General features: G+C 42.6%; 1 protein-coding gene across 1 annotated transcript; it reads left to right on the forward strand.

Annotated features, from left to right (window-relative positions):
• Nucleotides 1–15,476: 15,476 nt before the first annotated feature.
• Nucleotides 15,477–25,650, forward strand: LOC149308816 (putative P2Y purinoceptor 10). The gene is made up of 2 exons (XM_089537173.1): nucleotides 15,477–15,534; nucleotides 23,140–25,650. The coding sequence occupies exons 1-2, from the start codon at nucleotides 15,530–15,532 to the stop codon at nucleotides 24,194–24,196; spliced, it is 1,062 nt and encodes a 353-aa protein (XP_089393299.1). The 5' UTR covers nucleotides 15,477–15,529; the 3' UTR covers nucleotides 24,197–25,650.
• Nucleotides 25,651–26,682: the final 1,032 nt, after the last annotated feature.

The raw sequence follows: 26,682 nt of genomic DNA on the forward strand, positions 1-26,682 counted from the left end.
ATTTGTGTTCACCCTAAAGCTTGGATGGATGAGGAGGACACTATGGCAAATGGTGGCTGTGTGATATGTGTGGGAGGCAACCAGGCACAGTCAGGGCTAAGAAAACACATGTATGTCAAAAAGGACAAAAAGACAAAGTGACGAAAATGGCGGCTGCGTTAGCAGTCATTCTAGCCTTTTATTAAGCCTGGTTTTAACCAAGAAATGCTGACAAATGTACGCAAATGTCTTATGCAAATCCTGGTAAGCTAGTTCATTGCAAAAGGGCTCTTGTTGCTATTTGTTGTTAAGTCTACTTTGATTTATGGCAACCCCATGAATTCAAGATCTCCAAGTACCCTGTCTGCAGCCCTGCTCAGGTCTTGCAAAGTCAGGGCTTCCTTGCTTGAGTTTATCCATCTATAATGAGTCCATCTGCTCATAGTGGGGACTTACTCTTTTCCGCCTACCTTCCTCTTTGCTGAGTATTATCCTCTCCCCGCCCCCCCCCCCCCGGAGCCACAATTGTCTCATGATGCATCTAAAGTACATCAGTCTCGGTTTAGTCATCCTGGCGTTTAGTGAGAGTTCTGGTCTGATTTGCTTTCATTTGTCTTTCTAAGGCCTCATTCCCGCTACCTTTTAAACTGGATCGTGATTTGGGTCGAACTGGTTTAAATGACCCTGGTTCCCACTTAATCCGAATTGCTGAAGCAATTCCGAAAGGGGGGCCATGCACTAGACCCATTTAACTCTCATCTTTTTGATGCTATTCTTTTTCGATAAATCGATTTCGCGCAAGTGTGAACCACAAGCAGATCAGAATTGGTTCAAATTTCCCCTTCAGATGGCTGGAACTGAATCATTTTGAATCGATTCATTCGTGAATGGGAACCATAAGCAGTATTTTGATGCATCAGAACGATATATACTGTTAATAAAATGTATGGTTTTACCAACTATTGTGAGGACTGCTGTTAAGCTCAGAGGGAATGGGGATGGCTGATGCTGTCACAGTCAGTATTTGAAAACACTTGGAAAAGTCACTTAACCAGGATGTGCCATCATCCTTTCTTTTAGTCTAATGGGTTCCCCCACCTTCCCTTTAAGAAGCTCTATTTCTGGCATTGTGCTCAAGAGGACAATTACCAGACAACAATGAGTGAGTGGATATTTCCATTGCATGGCTGGCAGGATGAACTTCCTCTGACATTTGCAGGCTCCCTGTGATGCTGATCCTGTTAGTGCAATGTTGTGATAAGGAATTTGGTTGTTCAATACCGACAAGAATACTACTCAACCTGTATAGGTATACACTTTATACACATAGCCTGAAGTGTGTGTACAAAACAAAATTTGAACCATCTCAGTCATCCATGTGGACAATTTTAAATTCTGGAATATTTTGGATTCCTGGATAAGGTATACTCAATTGCATTCATTTCCATTTCACCGAATGTTTCATCTATCTTGAGTAAGGAGGGGATGGGATTCCAAGAAAGCTTGCACTTACCTCATTTCCCCCCAAAGATCAGCAAATTGGCAGCAAATGAGGATGTGGGCTTCATTTCTGCAAGGTTACAGCTGATGGGTGGACTGCTTATTATATGTGATAAATGATGAAGATCCCTTGGCTTCTGTGGTTGTTGACCCGATGCCTTTCAGAAGGGACTTGCAAAGTTGTCCTCCATTGGGATCACTTTTCATTATCAACAACTTCAGCTTGACCTTGGTAGTTGGAAGTAATTTTTCTAGTTCATCCATACATGCATGCAGCACATCCATACACTGAATAATAGAATCATAGCGTTGGAAGAGACCTCAAGGGCCATCCAGTCCAAGCTTGTGCCATGCAAGAGTACACAATAAAAGCACCTCCAATAGTTGGCAGTACTGCAACATCAGGAGGACTATAAGTTTCTTCCTGCTCCATCTATGGACCTTATGGCATGAAGGAAATTGGGGATTTAAACAATGATTATCCCATGCAAAATGTGATATTGCAATTAAGATTTTCATACACATTGGTATTAAACAGGCAGTAAACAGCAACAAATCATTTTCAAGATTTCCCTGTGAATGATTTGTTGCTGTTTATTGCTTGTTTAATAGTGACGTCATGTGAAAATCTTAATTGTGATATTGCGTTTTGCAAGGGATAATCACTATTTAATCGGCTTTGCTCCATTTCCACCGTGTGATAAGATGTCTCTATTTGTCCACCATTTCAAAATCCCCAGCCCTGCACTATAGCATCCCAGAAACAGAATTTAGTTGGGGGAGAACTATAGCTCAGTGGTTGCAAAAATGAGTTGAAAGGAAAGGAGAAAGAGGAAAGGAAAGGCAAAAGGGAAAGAAAAAGACAGCGGAAAAGAGGAAAAAGAAACGAGAAGGGAAAGAGAAAGTGAATTGATAGAGAAGGGAAAGGCGAAAGGAAAGGAAAGAGGTAAAGGCAGAAGAGGGGAAAGAGGGAAAGAAGAAGAAATCAGAGAAGGGAAAAGCAAAGGTAAGGTAAAGTAATTTAAGGAGATAGGGAATAAGGAAGGAAGGGAGAAAGCAAGAGGAAAGAAAAGGGTGGAAAGAGGAGGTAAAAGAAGAAAAGAGAGAGGGAAGGGAGGAAGAGAAGGAATGGAATGGAAAAGGAAAGGAAAGGAAAGAGGGGAAAAGAATCTTTGAACCACTTCTGGTTTCATTGTGTCATGAGTGGTGCTTCTAGGAAAAGTGCTTGGTGCTGGAAATTGGCTCCTTGTATAGTAATTTGGGAGCTTTTCTGCCCCTCTTCTGGGGGCACCCAACACCCTCAAGTGTAGAGAAACCCAGGCAACCATGAGGAAACTTTTCCTCCCATTTAAAAACTGCAGTTCATTCTGAATGGGGTGGGAGAGCAACCCCCCTCGCCCACCAAAAAAACCCTATTCAACGCTCAGCATACTGTACAAGTCCTGCTAAATGGCCACACACACACACACACACACACACCATCCCCGGCACTTTTGTGCAGATGTGATTCTTGAGTTGCATGCCAAGGCTGAGAAATGCCAAAACCACCTCCTGAGTCCATGAAAGCAAGCAAAGCTGCTCTCAACATACAGAAAAGCAGAAGAAACTAGGCCAAAGTTGAGCGCGACAGAGACGGGGGTGATGGTGGTATGTTCATGCCAGAGAGACTTTAATATGTTATTCTCTGAGCGGAGGACTTGACAAAGTTTCTCCTTTATTTTTGCAAAGGAGCGGGGGCTGTTTCTTTCAAGCCCTCCGAAAAAAACCACCCTCTCGTCTCCTGAATGGAAAGTCGAAAGCGAGGAGGGGAAAGTGTAATTCGGCTGGATGGTTTCCAGCCTTCCCATACATAGGACCAGCTCTAATCTGAGCATAATGCGCTCTCTCTTGTTTTTGAGGCCCAGGGACTGCCAAGGCTTACAGCATTTTCTGTTTGCAGACTCACAGGGCCAAGGGCTGCGGTCAACTTCCTCACGTAAAATGCAAGCCTGCCGTCGTCTCCCAAGAGTTTTGCTTTTGCATTTTAACCCCTTTCCTAAATTGATCTGCAGATTATTTTGAGCTCTACGAAGGAGAAGGCAACTTTTTGGTAATATTTTAAACATTGGGATGTGTTTGGAGGTATGCTGTAGAGTGTGTGAGAGTGGTTGTGTGTGTGTGTGTGTAAAAGTACTTATGCATTCATGGTGGTGGTGGTGGTGGTGTGTGCCTTCAAGTTGTTTCCAACCTATGGCAACCCTAGACCTCATTCCCACTACCTTTTAAATCAGATCATGAACAAACCGGTTCAAATAACCCTGGTTCCCACTTAATCCGAATTGCTGAAGTGATTCCAAGAGGGGGCCATGCTCTAGACCCATTCAGCCCACGTCTTTTTGATACTGATTTTTTCTGCTTCTTTTTCGATAAATCGATTTCATGCAAGTGTGAACCACAAGCAGATCAGAATTGATTCAAATTTCCACTTCGTCTGGCTGGAATCGAATCATTTTGAATCAATTCATTCATAAATGGAAATCACAAGTGGGTTATTTTGGTGCCAGAAAATGCGATTGAGGCAAGTGTAGTGAAAACCACGATCCAATGTCGAATCGATCCATTGATTCGTATTGCACACCGATTTATCTGTAAGTGGGAATGAGGCCATAAGGTGAACCTATCATAGGGTTTTCTTAGCAAGATTTGTTCAGAAGAAGTTTACAATTGCCTTCCTTTGAGGCTGAGAGTCTGTGACGTGCCCAAGGTCAACCAGTGGGTTTCATGGTTAAAGTGGGAATCAAACCCTGAACTCCAGAGTTGTAGTCCAACACAACATGGAGGAAATGTAATCTTTCCTCCCAGATTCTGCAATGCCATCCTACAAGGAACTCAGCTTATAAATAAGCGCTGGAGGACTGGATTCGCAGTTGATGCAGTTAATAGTCATCTGGGATTGTTTGTCCTTTCCCAGACAAAGAATAATTGTTAGGACAATGGACAAAAGGAGAAACATCAGTTTAAATTCAAGAAGGGCTGGGCATGTATTTACAGAGCTGAGCCTTGAGCGAGGCAGGATATCAAGGGGAAAAAAAACACTTCTAATGCGGAGATCCTATGATTCCGAATCCCTTTCTCTTCAGCAAAACCGTTTCTCTCTAACTGGTAGGAAGGCTCCCAATAAAATGAGGTTGCTTTTAGTCATCATGGTCTCTAGCTGCCGTGGGACAAAGTGTAGGGACAGCATGGAATAAGAACAGTTTGATACCACTTTAAATCTGACAGCTCCATCCTATGGAATCCTGGGATTTTTAGTTTGGAGACTTGCTCAGGATTCTCTGCTACAGCTGCTTCTTATGCTATCTGATATGAGGATCCAACAGAGTCTTTTCCAGAACATGCCATGGATTGGTACCATATTTGTAGCCATTGGTTGCAATTTGTTTCTTTCTTTCTTGGAAGCTCTCCAGGGACTGGGATTTACTGCTTTATCACAAAGGTCTTGTTCTTGCTGCCATCGTGTTAGTAGAGGGAAATGGATACTAACTGGTTGACCCCATGTTAACGGCCATGGCTCCATCCTACAGAATCCTTGGATTTGTATTTAGCCTGTGTAGAAACAGCGCCTCACACAAAGAATGGTATTCTAGTTGCAGATCTTCTCTCCAGATGTAATGGCGAAACTGTCCCCACACCACTCTAACAATGTGCGAGGTTGATGGATCTGAACATTGCAACGGGTTGAACTACTCAGTTGCCACATGTCCATGTAAGCATCAAAGCTGCATGAAACCCTTGGAAATAAAATGGGTTCATGTGGAACTCTGTGGCTCCATATTCAGCCACATCAAAAGAAGGAGAGAAGTCACAATAGCCAACGCTGGACCCGTTCTGTTGTCAACAGAAAAGGACACCACTCAAAACAATAAATAAATCCTCATCCACTTGTGTGAGCCGTATTTCCTTGAGAGCATGGGAATGCAGTGAAGTCTTTCTCGTTCTCCTAAAGAGATCCCTGGCTTTCCTTTCCCTTTCTTCCTTGAAAAAAGAAACTTCATTATCATCACATCAGAGGAGATTGGGTTCACATAATACTTCTCTTTGAAGTTGTTCTCAGGCAGCCGACCACTTTTGACCGTCTGGGGCATCACAAGACCACAGCCGTCAGATGATGGTTTTGATATTCGCTCCAGCTATCAGGCTGAGAACAGACCTCAGAGTCCAGACAAGCCGTTCCTCCCTTTCGCCCTCCTTTCTCTCATCAGCAGGACAAGGAATTTCTCTGGACTGGGTTTTAAGACTTAGAAAAGACAAACAACACCCAGATTTTAAAATCCCATTTCTGCACAGGATTTTACCAATTCGCCCTCCGTGTGATAAACTAGTGGGAGAGAGTGACTCGAAAAAAGGAACTTTCCCGACCTCTAGAAAGTTGTCCCATAAATTTCAAAGGACACTAGGAAACAATGCCTGGAAATGCTGTACTTTAAGTTTTGACCTTCAGTGGGTTTAAAATACAGTCAACCAAGGGTAAGAAATAAAAGTCACCTCCTTGCTTCAAAGGTGGGGTTTCAAGGAGATTTTAATGTTATTTGTAATTACATTATATGCTGTTTTCCTTTGCTGAGCTCAATGCAGTTCATCTGTTTCTCATCCTTCTCCTCACGTTTATCTTTCTAACAGTTCTGTCAGGTGGAGAAAGAGTGACCTAGGATTCTAGAAGTTGTATCAAGAAACGTCATGGCCAACTGGAAACTAAAGTTAGGATCCTCCAAGTCCGAATCCAACATTCAACCAAGTTCAAACAGCACTATTGATTGATTGATTGAAATTTTATTTATATACCGCCATTCCTGCGATCACGGCGGTTTACAAAACAATAGTAGAAATACATTACAGGACAAGTTACAGATTATAAATAAGAATTAACAGCAAAAAAATCCCTCATATAAAACCATACACTACTATACATCATTAAAATCCGTCATTAAATCCAATCAAAATCGATAAAACAGTCTAAAAATACGATACACAATACACAGGAGAAAAAAACAATCAGGACATGTGGGGGAAGGCTTGACAAAATAAGTAGGTCTTAAGGTTTTTCTTGAATGACTCCAGGGAGGGGGCTAAGCGGAGCTCCTCAGGGAGAGCGTTCCAAAACTGCGGGGCCACAGCAGAAAAAGCCCTTTGCGCAGTCACTGCGTATCTCGTCTTGGTAACACTCAGAAGTTTTTTCCCACCTGACCTGAGAGTGCGGGGCGGATTGTATGGAGAGAGGCGGTCCTCCAAGTACTCTGGGCCCAAGCCATTTAGGGCTTAATAGGTAACAACCAACACCTTGTATTGGGCCCGGAAGCGGATTGGTAGCCAATGCAGATCTTTCAATATAGGTGTTATATGGCTGGCCCTGGAGCTACCAGTGACCAGCCTAGCGGCCATATTTTGAACCAACTGCAGCTTCCGAGCTTGGTACAAGGGTTGCCCCATGTAGAGCGCATTACAGAAATCGAGTTGAGAGGTTACCAGTGCGTGTACCACTATGGTTTACCTGGGCCTCACAAGTCCAACATTCAGCCCAGTTCGGATAGAACCATGGTTTTTCTGGGCCGCCGCAAGTCCCAGTCCAACATATGACCCAGTTCAGATGGAACTATGGTTTATCTGGGCTCAACAAGGCCTAGTCCAACATTCAACCTAGTTCAGATGGAACCATGGTTTCATGGTTCCATCTAGAACTGTATCTTTGGTCCACTCACATTTGTCTCCTCCCTTCATGCTCCAGTTCTCTCTCTCAGTTCATGGTTCACAGTAACCAGTTTGTTGTGCTGTCAACACTGGGCAAACTGGTCAGGATAGAATGCAAGATGGTTTCCAAACCAGTGTTCCAATCTGTAGTGATTCCATGTTTGTTGGTGTCTGGGAAGAGTCTAAGAGCTTATCACTTGTCTATTAAAACCAGCTTACCTCTATTCAGTTAATAGCATAATTCAGGCAGCATCCTGATCTTATCAAAAGGTTTGTACCACCAAATTTGCCACCCGAATACAGCCCAGGTCCATCCCCGCTTCCAGGAGCGCTCTGCATGGCTCTTTTTGGATCCAGGAGTTTTCTGACCATTTAACTCACACTCCCAGTTGTATTGCTTAGGAACTATTTGTCCACAGAAGAAGTCGACATAAGTGTGAAGATAGAACCACTGTCTAAAAGTAGGGTGGCCATTTACAAATGGCCAAGAAAGCAGAAACGTAATAGATAAAATTAATAAATGTATCATTGTCATACAATCCAAAAACCTGAGCACAAAGGGGAGCATCGGTTTCCACAGAACTGGCGCATATGTACTGGCTCACTTCTAAATTAGCTAACTATGCTAGTTTATATGTACAGGAACAAATTAAGAAACAATTAACTATACCTTAGATAGAAATGTAACTCAGTCTGGCTGGAAAAGCTGTTATCAGTGAAGTGTGTTGTCTCGATGCCAACTATCAACAGACAATTCCCAGGCCCTGGGCATCCTTTCAAAGAGAGAGGATGGTGGCTAGCCAAGGATGAAAAATGATGAGCTTTCAGTGCAAAAACAGTTAGAGGACCATTTCCCCCATTCTTGGGAATGTCTCTGCTTCCTAGACTGTCTGTGACAATCATAAGCGTTTGGAAATTCAGGTTTATGAGTCAATTGCATGGTTCAGTGAAGTATAACAAAAGCCACGTATCACTACCAGTCATCCATCTCTGTCTCTTTGTCTTCAAGTCATTTGTAGACATATAGTGACCCCATGAATTTCATAGGTTTTTATTAGGCAAGGGATCCTCGTAGGTAGTTTTGCCACTTCCTTCCTCAGAAATATAGCCAACAGCACCTGTTATTCATTGGTAGTCTCCCATCCAAGTACTAACCAGGGATGACCCTACTTTGCTTCCAAGATCAGATAGGATCTGGTGCCTTTAGAGTATTTAGGCCTACATAGTCATCTCTGTAGATGTAATAAGAAGAAAATAACTCCTAGTAGTGTATATTGTATAATATGTACCAGAACTTGGAAAAAGATTTTGTTAAAAAGATTACAAAAATTACCCACAATAAACATGGCCACTGATAGTCCAGAAAGGATCATTTCTAGATCTATCTATCTATCTATCTATCTATCTATCTATCTATCTATCTATCTCATATTTTTCTATCTGCATACACTTACGACATTGAAGGACCTTGGTTTGTTGTTGGGACAAACACCAAATTAGTCAGGCAGGAAACAAGGGAATCCTGTTTCCGGAAGGAACATCCATAAAATAAAATGGAAGCGGTCAGGTTCGGAAATGAATGTACAGGTTTTTCCTGGCATTATGGGGTAGCCTCAGGATAAATGTGTTTTGAATAGCCTCACCTTCCTTTACGTCTCTGTTGTGCTTTCCTTCCGTCGGAAGAATACAATTTAAATTAAGAAACATCTGCTGGAAATGGAGGATTCTATGAGAAAAAGAAGAGTTCTAGCTTCCAAGTCCCTTTTCCGAAGATCTAGATGTCTAAATTTTGGGTGAGGAACAAAGACATGAAGAGAGTGCATGGGACCATAGATCACCAAAGCAGCACCTTTGTGCTACAGTTAGCCCTCTTTATCTATGGATTTTTTATCCACGGATTCAAGCATCCACGGTTTGAAAATATTTTTATAAAGTATAAATTCCAAATAGCAAACCTTGATTTTCCATTTTATATAAGGAACACCATTTTGCTCTTCCATTATATTTAATGGGATTTGAGCATCCACGGATTTAGTTATCCACAGTGGATCCTGCAACCAAACCCCAGTGGATAACAAGGTCCCGCTGTATTATAGAGAAGTGTGATAATAAATGCTCCGAAACCGATATGTTTCTGCTTTCTTGCACTATGGCAGTGGTTCCCAAACTTTGGTCTTCCGGTTGTTTGGGTCTTCAACTTCCAGAAGCCTCAGCCAACTTGGCCAACAGTCAGGAATTCTGGGAGCTGAAATGAAAAACATCTGGACAACCAAAGTTTGGGAATCACTGCACTAAAACAATTGTGGTGAGACAAAGGTCTGGTGTGATGAATTCCTACATCATGTTGACTCATCTCGGGAGAATATGGATGGATCTTTGACGTGGCAATTGTCCAATCTCCCTAATGGGGAGACTGGACAATTGTCGCATCAAAGATTCATTCATTTTCTCCAAAGAGGAGCTAACATAATGTAGGACTTTATGCAGATGACATTTAATGGTACCTTAGGGAATGGAAAGAAGGAAGGAAAGGACCTCTTCTGCCGCCACTGCACAAGTCCGTCATCTGGAAAACATTGTTCCGGCTGAGGAAATGAGAGGAGAGTCCTCACAAAGGCGAGACGGCTGGGTACAGAGGGGGTTTGTTTGTGCAAATCTGCATCTGGTAGCCTGAGCAACAGTTGCCTTCCCTTTGTGAACGGAGAAAGAAAACACATGCGTCCCCATGCACTTCTTTTGACATTTTCCATTGACCAGAAGAGGGTCTGAAGTGACTAAGAGGGGGAGTCAGAGGCAGGCAGATGGACAGCATTTGCTTGGCCTGCAAGGTTGACTCAGTATTTTGCTACTATTCAAGGACAGTCTTGCACAGAAGGATGGATAGATTTCACTTTTAAACTGATGGATCTCCAGAATTCTCTGAGCAGTGAGGTCCATCTTGAAAATATGTAGGTATACCTCAACAAAATGCAACAAAGGACAGTAAAGTTTAAACTTTGGGGTTTGTTTGTTTTGTAGAAATCAATGGCTGGAACCCTGTTGGTTACACCCAGCTATAACAGAATCATTGATTCAATTGGTGACGACTACTGAGTCGACACATAGGGAAATCTAATTGATTCAATGGCTCTATGCTTCCAGGGAGTTATGATAGGATTTAGACCAATGTCTTTTTTACTAATGACACATTTTGGTGGTCAAACCAATATTTTTGCAACAGCTTTTTCCTCAAAAAAAAATTAATAACCCCAAAATGCAAAATAAATAAATAAATAAAGCACAAGAACCCTGAAGTCTTCTTGCGTAGAGGTCTTTAAACAGAGGCTGGATGGCCATCTGTCGGGGATGCTTTGACTGAGAGTTCCTGCATGGCAGAATGGGGTTGGACTGGGTGGCCCTTGCAGTCTCTTCCAACTGTATGAGTCTATGATTCTATGAAAGCATTTAAGATTCTTTGCTCTTCTGTTGAGTGAATGAAATCAAAGAAGAAATAGATTTAAATCCCTAAGTAGCTTTGGTGCATGCTGCCATCCTGTGGCCAATCCGAGGAAACATACAAAAAAGGATTTAATAAAACATATCCAGGGGAAGTAGCTGTATTGGCCATATAGCAAAGTACAATAACACCCAAAATCCACAAAACCTTTATGGGGCCAACCAAAATGCACAAAGTGCACATTGCAACCTTTCAAAACGCCACTGGTTTCCGCGTCAGGCAAAAGTATTAAATCATACAGGAGGTGGGGGGAATGTCAATGTTAGTCACAGGCTTGCATTCTGTCAAGATGTTGCTGGTGTTGCTATGAGTTAAGATGATATGGAGGTAGGAAACAAAGCATTCCAAAATCCAAGAAATAAAAATTAAATTCCATTAGCAACACAAAAAGGTACTTCCTCTGAGAGCCAGGATGGTTTTAAATCACCTTTGACAGATGAAGAAGCCAGTGGAGCTTTGAAAGCTTGCATTATGATTCTGTTGCATTTTGGTTGGCCAACAAAGCTGTCACTGTTCTGAAGATTTAATGAATGAGCTTTGCAGAGATAGACAAAAAACCAAAACCAAGGTAGCTGTGAACGCCGTCAGTAAAAACAAAAATCAGAGTCTGACAATATTTTTATAAGAATCACCAAATTTTTACAAACGTGGCACATATGGCACAAACCTGCCCAGCACTTGTTGTTGTTGTCGACCGGACTCTTGTTGGGGAGTTAGGTCTTCATAAGTGGACTTTTGTCTGTGGGAACTGGGCAGTTTTGCAACATCCATATCCAAAGTGACTTGTGCAATGGCACCGATGCACAATGAAATGCAAATCACATCAGCCCCAGTGCACATCATGTCAGCCTTGATGTGCATCAATCACCAATGCACATTGAGCACTCTTGCCAGTGTCCTATTATGCATCTTCACAATTCACTAATAGGGTTTCTTAGTGTCTCCGCTGTGTAGCTAAGCATATGTAAAGCATATTTAAAATTACAAAACGTAGCTAGAGTTATGGGATCTCAGAGGTTGTTAGTTGCTGTCAAGCTGACTTCAACTGATGGTGACCCTATGAATGAGAAACCTCCAAAAGCCCCAGTCATCCACCTTGCTAAGTTCCTGCAAAATAAATGGTGCTATGGTTTTTTGGATTGAATCAACCCACCTGTAATGTGGTCTCCCTCGTTTCCTACTGCCTTCCACTTTACCAATGAGTCACTTTGTCTCACAATAGGTCTGGAGTATGACAGCTTCAGTTTAGTCATCTTGGCTTTTAGGCAAAGGGATCTTGTAGCACCTTTGAGAGAAAGTGAAAAAGAGAAGGTGGTAACATTAACTTTCGTAGACTTGAGCCTACTTCCTACAGATCTATGAAATCTCATACTACTAACTTCTCTCTTTCACTTTGTCTCCAAGGTGCTACAAGATCCCTTTGCATACTGATTTTCCAGATTAACATAGCTATGGAGTTTATTATCGCATAGACAAAAAAATGGGATGTAGCTGGGGTGTGGGAGGCAGGTGGGTATTATCACACGAAAGTCAAGGCCGATTCCGCTGGTCGAGTGCAACCTGGCTGCATACTGGGTCCCAGGTGTACTCCAGAAGCTGCTTTTCAAAGCTAGGAGCTTTCTGACTTGCAAAGCGGCCTCCGAAGTGCACCTGGGACCCGGGATGCAACTGGGTTACACTCACTTGGAGGAATCGGTGGCGACTTGTTTATTCGTTTCAAGCAGCTTTCCCCTGTGTGTGTGTGTGTGTGTGTGTGTGTTAAGATGTGATGAAACATCTTTGGCCAAGGGAAGGAGTGATGAGTAAGCTGTGATTTGGCTCCATGTATATAAAAGTGTGGTGTAGCAGTTTGAGCATCAGAAACTATGACTCTGGAGATCAGGGTTCGAATTCCCGCTTGGGCATGGAAACCCGCTGGGTGGCCTTGGGCAAGTCACATTTTCTCAGCCTCAAAGGGAGTCAAAGGCAACCTCACCCGCAAACAAGTATTGCCCAGAAAACTTGGTTTTGCCTTATGGTTGCCATAAACTGGAAACAACTTGAAGGCACACAACAACATCAACAACAACAACAAGGCCTCCTGGGGCCTAAAGCAGCCCCCAGCTTCCCATAGTTGTTCATCCCTGTCCTACATCTCTCTGGTAATCTTCTAAACTCTGAGCACATCATTTCCACAGAAATTGGATTCCAGCTCCTGTCAAAACGTAGTTGTATCTGAAAGTTTGAGAAAGCTATTGCTGTTTTGTCATCCCCAGACATGGGGAAAAGTTACTTTTCTGGGCTACCCCTTCCAGGATCCTCAGCCAGCGTGACAACTGGTTGCAATGGCTGGCGATTCTGGGACTTTTTAGTCCAAAAAAGTAACTCTTTCAGTTTTTTACCACCATCTTCATCTCCAGTAGCCCATAGACGTTCAGTGGGAAAATCTGAGCAGGATGTGAGATGGAGTTGAATGTTTCCCTTTTGAATGCAGAACAGAAAGTCCCACGCTGGGTGAAAAACGGTTGCAAAGATGAACATTTCATTCCCAAGTGAGAAACAGTTAAACATCTCCCCCACACACACATCCTCCTCGCCATCTTGAAACCATGGATGGCATGAGGAGTTTGACAAGAAAGCCAGAGAACAAAACACCACTGTAGCTAAACAGACCACAAGGCAGAAAGACAGATGAGTCATCTTCTGTTAAGCGTACTTAAGAGACAAAGAAAAGAGAAGAAGAAAATTCATCCGCTGGCTAACAGCACTGGCACAAAATGTTTCTTTCCTATTGTAGGTTAAAAAATGTGTTAACGTTGCTTCATAGGATAATGTCCAGATTTTGCTGCCAGAGGGAACTTCAGTGCCAGGGCTCATAGCAGCTTGCAGGGAGTGGGATTTAAGTTGGAAGAGCAATCTTCAAACAGTTTCCAATGCAGCAGAATCCTGATCCTTATCACATATTCCTAACCACCTCCTCAAACTTTCCTTTCCTTTTCTTTCCCTTCTTTTTCTTTCCACAATACCATGTATGTTAATTGTTCACACAATTAGCTGAAGAGTTGGGAGAAAACTGGAGGAGGGATTGAACAACAACATCCAGAATCCTCAGCCAGCATGATTTTGGGAACTGAAGTCCGGCGGCCTTATTGACCTGGCTGTGGCATCACTAGGGGAGTGTGATGGGCATGGACCACACTGGGTGACACCTGCTGAGGTTGGGTGTTGTGAGGTGCTGCAACTGGCACCTGCCCCTTCTTCTCTGGTGCCATGGCTCTCTCGGCCATGGGAGTTAAGGTATTGGAGAAGGAGGGGTAAGCGAACAAGTGCCCTCCTGCCTTCTCCTCTGCCCTGGCTCTCTTGGATGATGAAGAAGCTAAGACAGTGGAGAAGAAGGGGCAACCCATACTTCTTCCATCCTCCATTGCTGCCTCATTTGTCTGCCAACCAGCCCCCCTCCCCAGCAGCCTTGGTTGGGCATCTGCGCAGGTGGCACCTGGCCAGACATTCGAGCAAGTGAGGCAGTGGGAGAGAGGAGGGTGATGCCTAAATTGCTGGAAAAGGAACAATGGTTCTTACCTGTGCAATCTTGGGTTTTACCAATGGAGGTGGAACTCTCCTCCCTACACAGAACTAAGGAGGCTATTTTCTTTGGCTCTGCAAGGGTAGTTACTTTTTAGTTTGAATTTATGGTAGTTTCTATTATACTTATATCTTGCATTGAATACTCTGAGAGTTTGTTTTGTTTCCTTGGCTGCACCAGGTACCCCAATACTAAAGATGACATTGTGGCCTGGGGTTCTCCAGATGTTCTCAACTTTAGCTCCAGAATTATTGACTATTCACCAAGCTGGCTGGGTGAAAACCAAAGTTTGAGAACCACTGTGCTAACTCCTCATGGGCAAATTCAATCATTTAATCTTTAAACAGGACTTGCACTGCTGGGAAGTGATGGAGGATTGTGGGTCTCTAGATGCTGTCAATGCCATGGTTCATAACTCTTATCTATGTTGGTTGAGAATGATGGGAGTTCAAACCTAACAGCATACAGAGAAGAACAAGTTCTCCATCCATGAAACAAAGCCCAGGTTCAAGCAGAGAATTTTTCTTTGCTCGGGCATCAAGTACAGGACTGCCTTTGGTGAAGTGGGACTTAGGGCCACCTAACCACATGCATGTGCATCATATCCTCCAACATTTCACAGGGCATGTGCATCCAAGCAACATCAGAATGTAGTCAGGATGGCAAAAGTTATCAGTGAGAAAAAGCATACAAGCTTGGTGAGGCTGCAGCAATTTGCTTTTGCCTGAGCCTATTGGGAATGGCAAGACTCTGCCTCTTCCTCTCTTCTCCTGCTAGCTGAGCTAACTGAGCACAAACTTCTGCACTGTGAACCTAGTTTGCAGCAATGGCAATAAACTGAGGACAAAGGGGGAAAGCAGGGGCGAATGGAGAAACTGGGACATTATAAAGGCAGCTGAAGAAGTGGGATGGCAAAGGATTAATGGGAACTGTGCTCTGCCAAATCAGGATACTTGGAGGGTCTGGTACCTGTGTGTGTAGATGTTGGTTGGTTTTGTTCCACCTGACACAAACCACCTCAGCAATGTCATTACTCATATAAAGCCTCCTGTATGTAAACAAGGCTTCTGTGGTTAAACTACCAGACAAATTCACGTGGCTTTTTTTGGGTAACTTCCTGTTAAGTGAACCTGATTGTACAGTGGCGATAGCAGCTTCTTAGCAGCTGCCATTCTTTCGTTCTGTTTGACTCGCCCATGAAAACAGCAAGGTGCTCCAAAAGGTGTGCGTCTCCCTTCCAGGGGTTTTGTCAAAGCCAGAGCATTCCAATGAGGTAAGACTTTCAAATCACGTTGTTGGATTCCGGTCCAGAAAGATCTTTTCTGCTGAGTTTCAAAAGGGTGTTTCTAGCCAGCAGAATACCATTTTAAAATGGTATGTTTAAGTTAACTCATCTCTGTGTCTGTCCAAAGAAGCTGAAACTAGAAGCAGATAATATCCATAGTCTGTTGTTATAAACTGCTGTCAAGTCAACATCTACGTATGATCTTATGAATGAGAGACCTCCAATGTTTAACAGCTGTCTTAAAAGGACTTATTAAATTTAATTAGTTGATGAATCAGCTGACTTTTAAACAACTGATTGGATTGATGAACTTAATTAAAAAACTCAAATGTGCCAGAATTAATTTTTTCATTGCTGTCTCAGTGGCTAGAACCCAAACCCAATGGGTCTAAATATAAGAAATAGGATTTTATCTAAACATTGGAAGGAGGTGCAACCTGACAATGGACAAAACTGCAATGGAGTGTCCTTCACTAAAGGTTTCTAGATAAGAGTAGATGGGACTCAGGATGTACAGCAATGCATTTTCTGTAATGGCAATGGGTTGGCATTGAAGAATTTTGCAAACCCATCCAGCCCTTTGAGTCTATGGAGAAATATTTATGTTGCCACATCTTTGAGATGTGCTCTGTTTAAAAAGTAAAAGATTGCATGCAATTTACAAGGAGATTCAAAATCCAGAAAAGAGCAATACTCTTATGGGACCAACCAAAATGCACAAAATGTGTCATGCAAACTTTTGACAACTGACTGGCTGCGTCATCAGGCAAAGATTTTAAAAATCATACAGGAGAAGAAAAAACGACAGTGTTAGAGTCACAGGACTACATACTGTCTCAGGTGTTATTTCTGTTTTCTATTAAGATAGTCCAGACTGAGGCATCTCTGTGCAGTCAGAGGCCATCCCCCTTCTTGGTCAGTTGTAGACAAGGGATATTGCCATTTCGTGGATTTGGGGTTTTGTTATATTTTGCTACATAGCCAACATAGCTACCCCTGAATATGTTGCATACAATCCAGGATGTATCCACATTGCAAAAATAAAGCAGTTTGACACCATTTTAACTGTCACAACTCTGTCCTAAACTGCTGTCAAGCTGACTTCTACTTATGACAATCTTATGAATGAGAGACCTCTAATTTTTAATAGCTGTCTTAAAAGGACTTATTAAATTTAGTTGATGAATCCACTGACTTTTAAACAACTGATCAGATGGATGAACTTAATTTAAAAACCCAAATATGCCAGAACTAATTTTTTCTCTGTTACTTCAGTGGGTGAAACCCAAACCAATATGAGAACCAGAATTTCATCTAAACCTTGGAAGGATCTTCCAGGTGGTGCAACGTAACAGTGGAAAAGACTACAATAGAGTTTCCTTCACTAAAAGTTTCTAGACAGAGGCTGATGGGATTTCTCTCTTGAAGGGTGTGCATAGTCAAATAGGTATTATTATTATTATTATTATTATTATTATTATTATTATTGGCATCTGTTTGGTCTCTTTAAAAGGAAACCCTTTCCAATCCTCAGACCAGAGAAATTCCTTACAATAAAGATCACCTGCCGGTCCTATAAGAGACAAGCTTTCCAGACCGCAAATAAAGAGCATCCCTTACAATAAGGGGCATTAACAGGAATGGAGAGCTTTCCTCCCTTATGGTTGTCCTAAGGAAATCCCCTTTTCGGAAAGTGTTATTTTCTTTGGTGGCGTGAGTAGGGGAATCACTTATGGGAGTCTATAGAGTGAGTAGGGGAATCACTTATGGGGGTCTATAGTAATGGGGTTTTCTCTCAATGCAAATAAGTAGCTTCATAAGTGGGGATGTCCTCAGGACCACAGCAAGGGCGAAAAGGGGAAATCCCTTCTACGCTTGGAAAGAACTAACTAAATTTATTAGTTGTATGTTAATTAATTATCTCTTCTTCCGCCAATGAGAGTTGATGAATTAATCTGTTGGTTAAAAGCACTCATTATCACAACCTGAAAAGGCCTAATTAAATTTAAGTGGTTTGAGGCACAATTGTAATGGATGGATTGGGGACAGTTGCGGCTGGTGTCTCTGATGTTGCAGCATTGGCAGATTGAAAACTGGAGTTGTGTAGAAGAGAGGATTTCAGCAGGAGTTGCTTGTGACTCAACCATATAAAAAGCAGTCGAAATCCCCTCTTCTGCACAACCGTTAAACATACAGGAGCCCTCTCCAATTTTGACTTTGGCAACTTTAGAAGGGCAGCTGTGAAGGAACTAGACGAGATCCTAAAGTGTAAAAACGTATCACTGAATACCAAAGTTAGGGTGGTACATACCATAGGATTTCCCATCTCTACATACGGTTATGGATGCTGGAAGATAGGAAGAAAATGCTGGAAGATAGGAAGAAAACCTACTCATTTGAAATATGGTTCTGGAGGAGAGATCTATGGCTATTACTAAAAAGACCAATAAATGGGTCCCAGAGCAAATCAGGCCTGAACTGTCCCTAGAAGCCTAGAAAACTAAACTGAGGTTGTTGTACATGAGATGAAAGGAGTCACTAGAAAAGGGTAAGAGCCAAGAATTTTTAGCACCCGCTTTTATTATGACTGTCAAATATGCTACCTTTGTATACCAGTTGCCTAGCAATTGCCCATCAAAGGAAGTTGGTACAATCCCCTTCACAATGATGAATGCAGGGAAGGCTTTGGTGGTAGAAAATACCAGTCTCCAGAACAACCCAAAGAAGGCATTCGCAAGTGTAAGGCGTATTCTCCAACTGTCATGATTTGGCAGGACTGGTTAATTCCCTGTCGTGACACTCTTTCATCTACTTTCAAAATGTCCCAGTTTCTCTCTCCTTCCCCCACTTTCCCCCTTTGTCTCAGCACACTTCAGTCAATGGAGAAGTTTGCACTTAGGTTAACTCAGCAAGGGGGAGAGGAGATGAGGGGTAGACTTGTGCTTCCTAGTAAACTCATGCAAAGGGTATGATAAAGGAGACAAGAGAGTAAACTTGTGCTTCCCAGTAAACTCAGGCAAAAGCAAACTGCTCCAATTTCTCATTGTACATTCTTCCTTGTTAAAACTTTTGCCATTGAGGTTCCTTATGTCCCATTTTTGATCTGTGAAATGATGGAAGGTGTGGCAAAGTAAATGTATTTCTGCCCATATCACAAACTGCATGCAAGCCTTTGCTGGGGCTAACCATTCGTATGTTTTATATTACGGAAGCTCCAAATGAGACGACCACTGAAGATGGCCCTGCCCATCCTTGCTGGGTAGATTTACCCTGCCAAATGGCTGCCATCCATCCCTTGTTAACTTGCCATCTCCTCCCTCTGCTGATTCAGCGAATGTCAGTGTGTAGCCTATAAACCTAAAACAAGAAGGGACCTGCCTTTTGGCACGGGAAACCTTTGGAAACACTGCACTCCAGATCTGTTTTGGAATGGGCGGAGGTATTGCAACCCATGCCAAGCCTTAGGAAAAGGAGAGTAACCATCTAAATAACAACGAGGGATGTTTTGTGCTGCTCTGCAAAGCTACAAAACCCCCAGTTGGGAACGTTTGCCAGGGCTTTAGTCCTAAGACACTGCACAATTACAGCACTATTATTCTACTTTCTACTTTCACTGTTACTGCACAATTACTGCACAATTACAGCAGTATTATTCTACTTTCTACTTTCACTACCATCAGGGACGTAGCCAAGGGGGGGTTCTTGGGGTCCGGACCCCCCCTTCCATTAGAAAAATGAATGGTGTGTGCTGCTGCGCCACCGCACCCAAGCCCCATTATAATGGTGGCACTTAGTCTGGATCCCCCCCTTCCTAAAATCCTAGCTACGTCCCTGCTACCATGCCTGCATCCGTGGGGCTTGCAGTTATAAGAAGGTGCACTTAGAATTCTCAGCCAGATTGCACTGGTTTTCAGGGTTTTATCGTTCATATATTTTGGACTTTTAGGCCCCAAATTTGGACTTCTACTCCCATTGGCTGTGTTGGCTGGAGTTGCTGGGATTTGAAGTCCAAAACATCTGGAGGCCCCAAAGCTGAGAACTACTACTCTAGTGTTACAACCCCTGGGATTCTGCCCCACTGTGACACAACTATAGCAGTTTGGTGCCATGGAATCCAGGTGGGATCATCTCAGTATAACTGTGAAGTGTGTAAGGGCCCTTGATGGTGTGACAAGCCACACTTGCTGAAATTCTCTGTTCTACGCAACCATGAGGGGTATAGGATCCTCCTCCAGTTTTTGCTCTGGCAACCCTAGGGACTATAGACCAGACGTGTTTGGGGCCAGACATGCCCCATATTTCAGATTTTGGAATGCCTGTATTTGCATAAAGATACATAATAAGATATCTTGGAGTGAAGACTCAAATCTAAATACCAAATTCATTTATATTTCATATACATACCTTATATACATAGCCTGAAGGTAATTTTATACAATACTTTAAGTAATTTTGTGCATGGAACAAAGATTGAATACACTGAATCATCAGAAAGCATGGTCTCACTATATCAACCACCCATGAAAAAAGTTTCAGTTTTGGGAGTATTTCAACTTTGTAATTCTGGATTAGAGCAGCTCAACCTGCAACAACAACAACAATATCAATGACTGCAGCCAGCACTACAAAGAACTGTACCCCTTTTCTTGTCTACTACGTTTTTGATTTTAAAAAATCCCCTTTCTAAATCAGCAATTTATTTTTGAGTGGGTGGGGGAATTCTTTCTTGTTGTCAACTGCATCGGGAAAGAAAGTTTTACACTCCCCTTCTATTTTTGAAATAATCCTGTTCATTACCATCTCATGTCAACTGATGCCATTTGCATTTAATCATCTTCCATGTTAGATGCACCTGCCGTTTGGCCATGATCTTGCACAAAAACCAGGTTCAGAAATGTCAGCAGTTACAGTTGCCAGAGAGAACCGACATAGGCTATTGCTTTTAGTGTTGGACTCAACTCTGGAGACCAGGGTTCAATTCCCAGCTTGGCCATGAAACCCACTGGTTTACCTTGGGCAAGTCACATGCTCTCAGCCTCAGAGGAATGCAAGGGCTAACTGCCTCTGAACAAATCTAAAACTGCATAATGGGTTCATCCTAGGGTTGCCATAAGCTGGAAATGACCTGTAGGCACACAATACACACACAGATAGGGTTGCCAGAGTGAAAACTGGATATAGCACCTATACCTTTAACGGTCATATAGAAACTATTGTTTGTTAACTGGTTGCATGGCAAAGAACAACTTCCGAAATTCCCTCCTCTACATAGCAATTGAAGGTACATGATCTCCCTCTCCAGTTTTCACTCTGGCAACTCCATGCAGTACATTAGTGTTTTAGCCAGCAGTTCTATGGTTCCTGTGATGCCATAGATATAGTCTCTAGTCCTATATTGGAGAACTAGAGGGCTCATTTCAGAGAAGGAGAGAGGACTTCTCGAACCTTCTGCTTGAGGACACAGAAGGGTCTGCAGCCCAAACAGGGGGCTGGGTATTTCTGTGGATGTTCTGGGATGCTTTAGGAAAAGGCATTGATTAAGAAAATCCAAAAGCTACTGATGTCCCTGACACGCCTTTGGTACCAGGAAGAACCACACCTCTCTTGCAGCTGGGATTATTCATTTCCTTGGAACAGGACTTGGAAAACAGAAGAAGAGAAATAATTTTACAGAAGGAAAGTAAACAAGGCTTTCCTTCAGACTGGCAAGTTGTGATGATTTGTCCCACACCGTTTCATGTTGCTTCTTGCTGCTTCATGCCACTTCCTTGTCCAGATCAAATGTTCACATGCACTATCTATCTATCTATCTATCTATCTATCTATCTATCTATCTATCTATCATCTTTTTGGTGAGACAAGGAAAATTTAAGGGGATATGGCACCAAAAGTGGGGGTTAGTCAAGTGAGAGAGGAACAGACCTTTGTTGTCAGCAGAGAAGAGCTTTAGATCTTTTTATAGCTTTGCTTTTCTAACTTATGATGACCCTAAGGCAACCCTAGGGAGTCAGCATGGTGTAATGCTTTGAACGTTCAACTAGGACCCTGGAGAACAGGGTTCGAATCCTGGCTCAGCCATGGAAACCCACTGGGTGACCTTGGGCAAGTCATGCTCTCAGCCTCAGAGGATGGCAATGGCAAATCCCCTCTCAAGATACTTCCCAAGAAAACCCCATGGTAGGTTTGCCTTAGGGTCACTATCAGTCAGAAATGACTTGAAGGCACACAACTACGGCAACAAGTTCCCCAACATTCATATCCAGTAAATGGCTGCTGTTGCATTACTATGTAGGAAGCAGTGGAGTAACAGATATGCATTGGGACCAGTTCACAACAAGATGGATGCACATCAGCATTGTTGTGCATCGGTTTCATTGTGCATGACAAGACTAGCTGGGAGTGACGTTGTGCACTGGCAGAGCCCGGTGTACATCAGCACACTCTTATCAGTGTCCCAATAAGCATCTTTGCAATTCACTAACAGCGTTTCTTAACTTTTCTGCTACGTAACTAAGTATATGTAAAGTTATGTAACATACATTGTAATAGAGAATTCTGGTGAAGAAGAAAAAGAAGAAGCTGTTGTTGCTATTGTTTTTGGATGGAGGAAGGAAAGGGACTATGCCTAATGATAGAGCTGGTTCTATGGGTCAGCTGCTGACACATCCATTTAACCTGCCAGAGAACACAGTTGTTATTGATCCCCTAGACTGGTCATCTTGATTTCATTAAAAGAGTTATTCTAATCTAATTCTCTGAGAATGGAGAAAGCCCAGAGTCTTGTTGGAAAAATGCAATAACCATAATGTGATCCAGAGACCTTTTTTTGTGGAAAACAGGAGCCAAAAATCCCATTCTTACTGAATTTCTGAACAACCTAATTCAAATGGATGAACTCGCAAGTGTCCCACGGAGGAACAAGAAAATGATCCAAGAGCCTATACAGGAAGCTATTGAGTAAGCATGGGACCTGTGCAAAAGTTGCTGAAGTGGTTAGGACATTATAATTTCAAGCAGGCAGCTGTGGATTTTTGTATTTTGCTGAAACACAATTGATACATCAGTGCACAGGCTAGGCACTCTGCTTCTCTCCCTTTCACAATCCCATTCTCTAGCCAGCAAAAGTGTGAGATTTGGCATGCGCTGAGGGTACACCCATTTCTCATACACTGATTCCACCATGTTGGTGCCAATTTTTTTTCCTTAACACAGAATATGCTCTAAGCAAAGCAATGTCCTGATATGGCAAACAGTGTGGGCAACTAGAGCCCTTCCGGGTGTTTTTGGACTGCATCTCTCATCACTCCTAGCCAGCAGATCCATGGCTTGATGGGAATTGCTGCCCAACAACTTCTGGAGAAGAGAGGAACTTCTGGGGGGGGGGGGGAGACAAAACCTCCCATTGGTGTAATTGGTGCAATTTAAGGCCCTGACTGTGAATAGTCTTTGGAAAACTGAGCAGAGCAGAAGTAGAAAATTGCTAAAATTATTTGTTACTTCCTTAAAGAATGAAATAAGTAATTAATTTTATCAGGGCATTTTATCAAAAGTGAAAATTATCAACCTTTGGATACTTTTTATTTTCTTTTACAGTGTGTGTAACCACTCCAGAGAAGTGACCCATCCAGCTCACCTTGCCCTGAACAGGAGCATAGATGTGCTACTGATGTCAAGCACTGGTGCAGAGTGCAATAATACAGACAGTTGCGCTGGACCCGGGGAAGCCTTCCTTCATTCCCTGTATGCAGCCACATATACCATCATTTTCATCCCAGGACTCCTGACAAACAGTGTGGCCCTGTGGATTTTATGCCGCTTCATCAGCAAGCAAAATAAAACCATCATCTTCATGGTGAACCTGGCCATGGCTGACTTTGTTCATGTTCTTTCGTTACCTTTACGGATATATTATTATGTCAATTACAAGTGGCCATTTGGGAGATTCCTTTGCCAGCTTTCTTTCTACTTGAAGTATCTCAACATGTATGCCAGCATCGGCTTCCTTACCTGCATCAGTGTGCAAAGATATCTCTTTTTGCTCTACCCGTTCAAGGCCAAAAACTGGAAACGGCGGTACGATGTGGCCACATGCGTTGTGTTATGGCTTGTCATCGGAGCTGCTTGTCTGCCATTCCCATTGTTAAGAAGCTCTGAAAAACCAGAGAGTTGTTTCACTGACCTCAAGATCAAGAAGATCGGAGGCAAGGCCTACTCTATCATGGTGGTAATGGTGGCTGAGATCCTCGGGTTCTTTGTCCCACTTGTCATCATTGTCTATTGTACCTGGAAGACGAAAGCTTCACTCCAAGAATGCCAGATCCCTTTGGAAAACACCATGGAAAAGCGGAAGGCATTACGGATGGTTTCCATGTGTGCGGTTGTGTTCTTTGTGTGCTTCACGCCATATCATATTGTCTTTTTCTTCTTCATGATGGTCAAAGAAGCTGTCATCCAAGACTGTGTCTTACGGCAAAATATCCTGTACCTTCACCCTTTTTGTTTAAGCCTTGCAAGCCTGAACTGTTGCTTGGATCCCATCCTCTATTTCTTCATGACATCAGAATTCCAGGGTCAGATATTGAGACATAGCAGCTTGGCCATCAGGAGTCGTCTCATGAGCAAAGAAAGTGTTTCCTCTGTGAAAGGATAAATTTAGCTGGATTGCCAACTGGACAGAGAATCATAGGAATACGGGAGGCAACATTATACCAAGTCTGGCCATCCATCCAGTGCAGACTATTGACTATCCTGATTGGTAACAGTTCTAAAACATTTCAGATAGAAGTCTTTGCCAACTTTACCTGGAGATGCCAGGGACTGAATGTGAGAACTGTTATGGGATGTACTTAAAAGAAGGACATTGAATATATTTGTTTCTTCTTCAATAGAAAATCACAGAAAGATTTAGGAACCTTCTTGCAGATGCTAGGGACTTGACCAGAAATCTACTGGAGGCAAATCCCCTGAGTACATTCCTTTCTGCCGCTGGAGTTTCATATGGAAGACTCTCAGAGAATGTGTTCTGTAAGGTTTGTTGCTCTTCTTTGCCATCGAGTTGACTTCAACAGATGGCAACCCTACAAATGAGAGACCTCCCTGAGCCTTGGTCATCAACTGCCCTGAAAACTCAGTGCAACCATGGCTTCTTTGATTGAATCTATCCACTTGTACTGGAGTCTCCCTTTTTCCCTACTGCCTTCCATTTTACTAAGCATTATTGTCTTTTCCAATGAGTCACGTTGTCTCATGATATGTCCAACAGCCTCAGTTTAGTCATCTAGGCTTCCAGTAGGATTGATTTGCTCCCTGGCAAATTCATTTGTCTTTTTGGCACTCCATGGTATCCATGGAACTTTCTTCCGGCACCAAATGGGTTGAATCTCTTCCTGTCAGCTTTCTTAACTGTCCAGCTTTCATGCCCATACATAGAAATTTATTGGATGCCAAGCTGGTGTTTGGCTAGCATGAGTTCTACAAAGTGGTTGCCCAATGCCCAGATTCATCTCAATATATTTTGCTGACCAAGTCAAAGGATATAATGGTGCCCCTTCCTACTCCATATCTAAAGCCTGGTCAACTCACAGAGGACTCTGATGTCTGTATTGGATATGGAATGGCATCCTTATCCACAGCATCTGGAAATAGCATGCATTGGGCAAGTGTGTGAAGAGTGGGTTGCATGACATGCAGAACTCTGTCCCTCAGTACCTTGTTGCAGACTTTCACCTCCTATCATCTTCTGCCTGAAGCAGCTGCCTCACTCTACCTAATGACATGGCCGACTCTGTAGCCACCTTGCTAAAGCAATACTATATACGCCAACCTTAGAGATATCCAGTCAAAAATAAGTCCCATTGATTTCATTGGACATGTTCCCTGGAAGTACGTATTAGATTGCAGCCTTAGGTTAGCCCCAACTTCATCCACTGAATTATTCCAGGCGAGTCGACACAAAAGGAAATCCCATTCCTGGAATGGGTCTGTTGTGGTTCAAACTAGCAATCCAATTTCATCTTAGCCAGTTGATTGTCTGAATCTTCATTACATCTTCCATGAACTCATAGATTTATCTCCATAAATGTATATTAGATCAACATAATAATAGTTTAGATGAATAAAATTATAATTTTGAAAGAAAACCCCCCACAAGGGTCCTGTTTTCAGTTCTTCCTAACCGTTTTTCAAATTAATGCCATATATTTTACTTTAATCCGTAAAGGATTACAGGCAGCAATTGCCATGTACCCTGTGCCCTATGCTGCATCTGAAATGAGTCATTCCCTCTTCAGTGTGCTCCATGACCATTGATGACACATGAGACTTCCATACATGGCTAGGAGTGGTTAAGCTGTGAGTTGTGGTTTCCTTTCACCCCCACCATCTCCTCCATGAATTCAACACTCCCCACACATGCTTCTCCCTCAATATCTATTTTCCCCATCTCACACATTTATTTTTTTCAGTCTTTCAAAAAATAATCTTATGCCAAAGGCAAGAGATTCTTTAAGATCCAGAGCAATAATCACATCTTTGGGAAAGGTTTAAAGCAGAGGTCCCCTAACTTTGGTCCTCCAGGTGTTTTGAACTTCAACTCTCAGGATTCTTGGGTTTTGGCCATGGTCACTGAAGGATTTCTAGTAGCTGAAGTCCCAAACACCTGGAGGACTGAAATTTGGGATTCACTGGTTTAAAGCTTTATTGCCAATTTGCACAGAAAAGGATATATAGAAAAAGCAGTTGGACAAAAGTGTAAACTCACGTATAGACCAAGGAGCTTTTCCTGAATAAATAAGACTCTTTGTTTAAACATAGTCACAGTGCAAAAGTGATACAATTTTGAGCCAGTGTGGTGTAGTGGTTTGAGCACTGGACTACAAACTTCGGAGATCAGGCTTTGATTCCCAGCTCAGCCTCGGAAACCCACTGGGCAAGTCATCTACTTTCAGCTCTAGAAATCTCTGCAGTAGGTTTGCCTTAGGCTCACCATGTCAGAAATGATTTGAAGGCACACAGCAACAATAACAAATAGCACTATAATTGTAATGTGTAGAGGGCAGAGGTCTTGCTATGAAAACGGTGCACCGTGGTGTAGTGGAAATGTTCAGTTGGTCACCAGAAATGTTATGGGAAGGAAGA

Source organism: Sceloporus occidentalis, unplaced genomic scaffold (assembly GCF_023333645.1).
Source record: "Sceloporus occidentalis isolate IW3139 unplaced genomic scaffold, rSceOcc1.0.p SCAF_8, whole genome shotgun sequence".
In the NCBI taxonomy this organism is placed as follows: domain Eukaryota; kingdom Metazoa; phylum Chordata; class Lepidosauria; order Squamata; family Phrynosomatidae; genus Sceloporus; species Sceloporus occidentalis.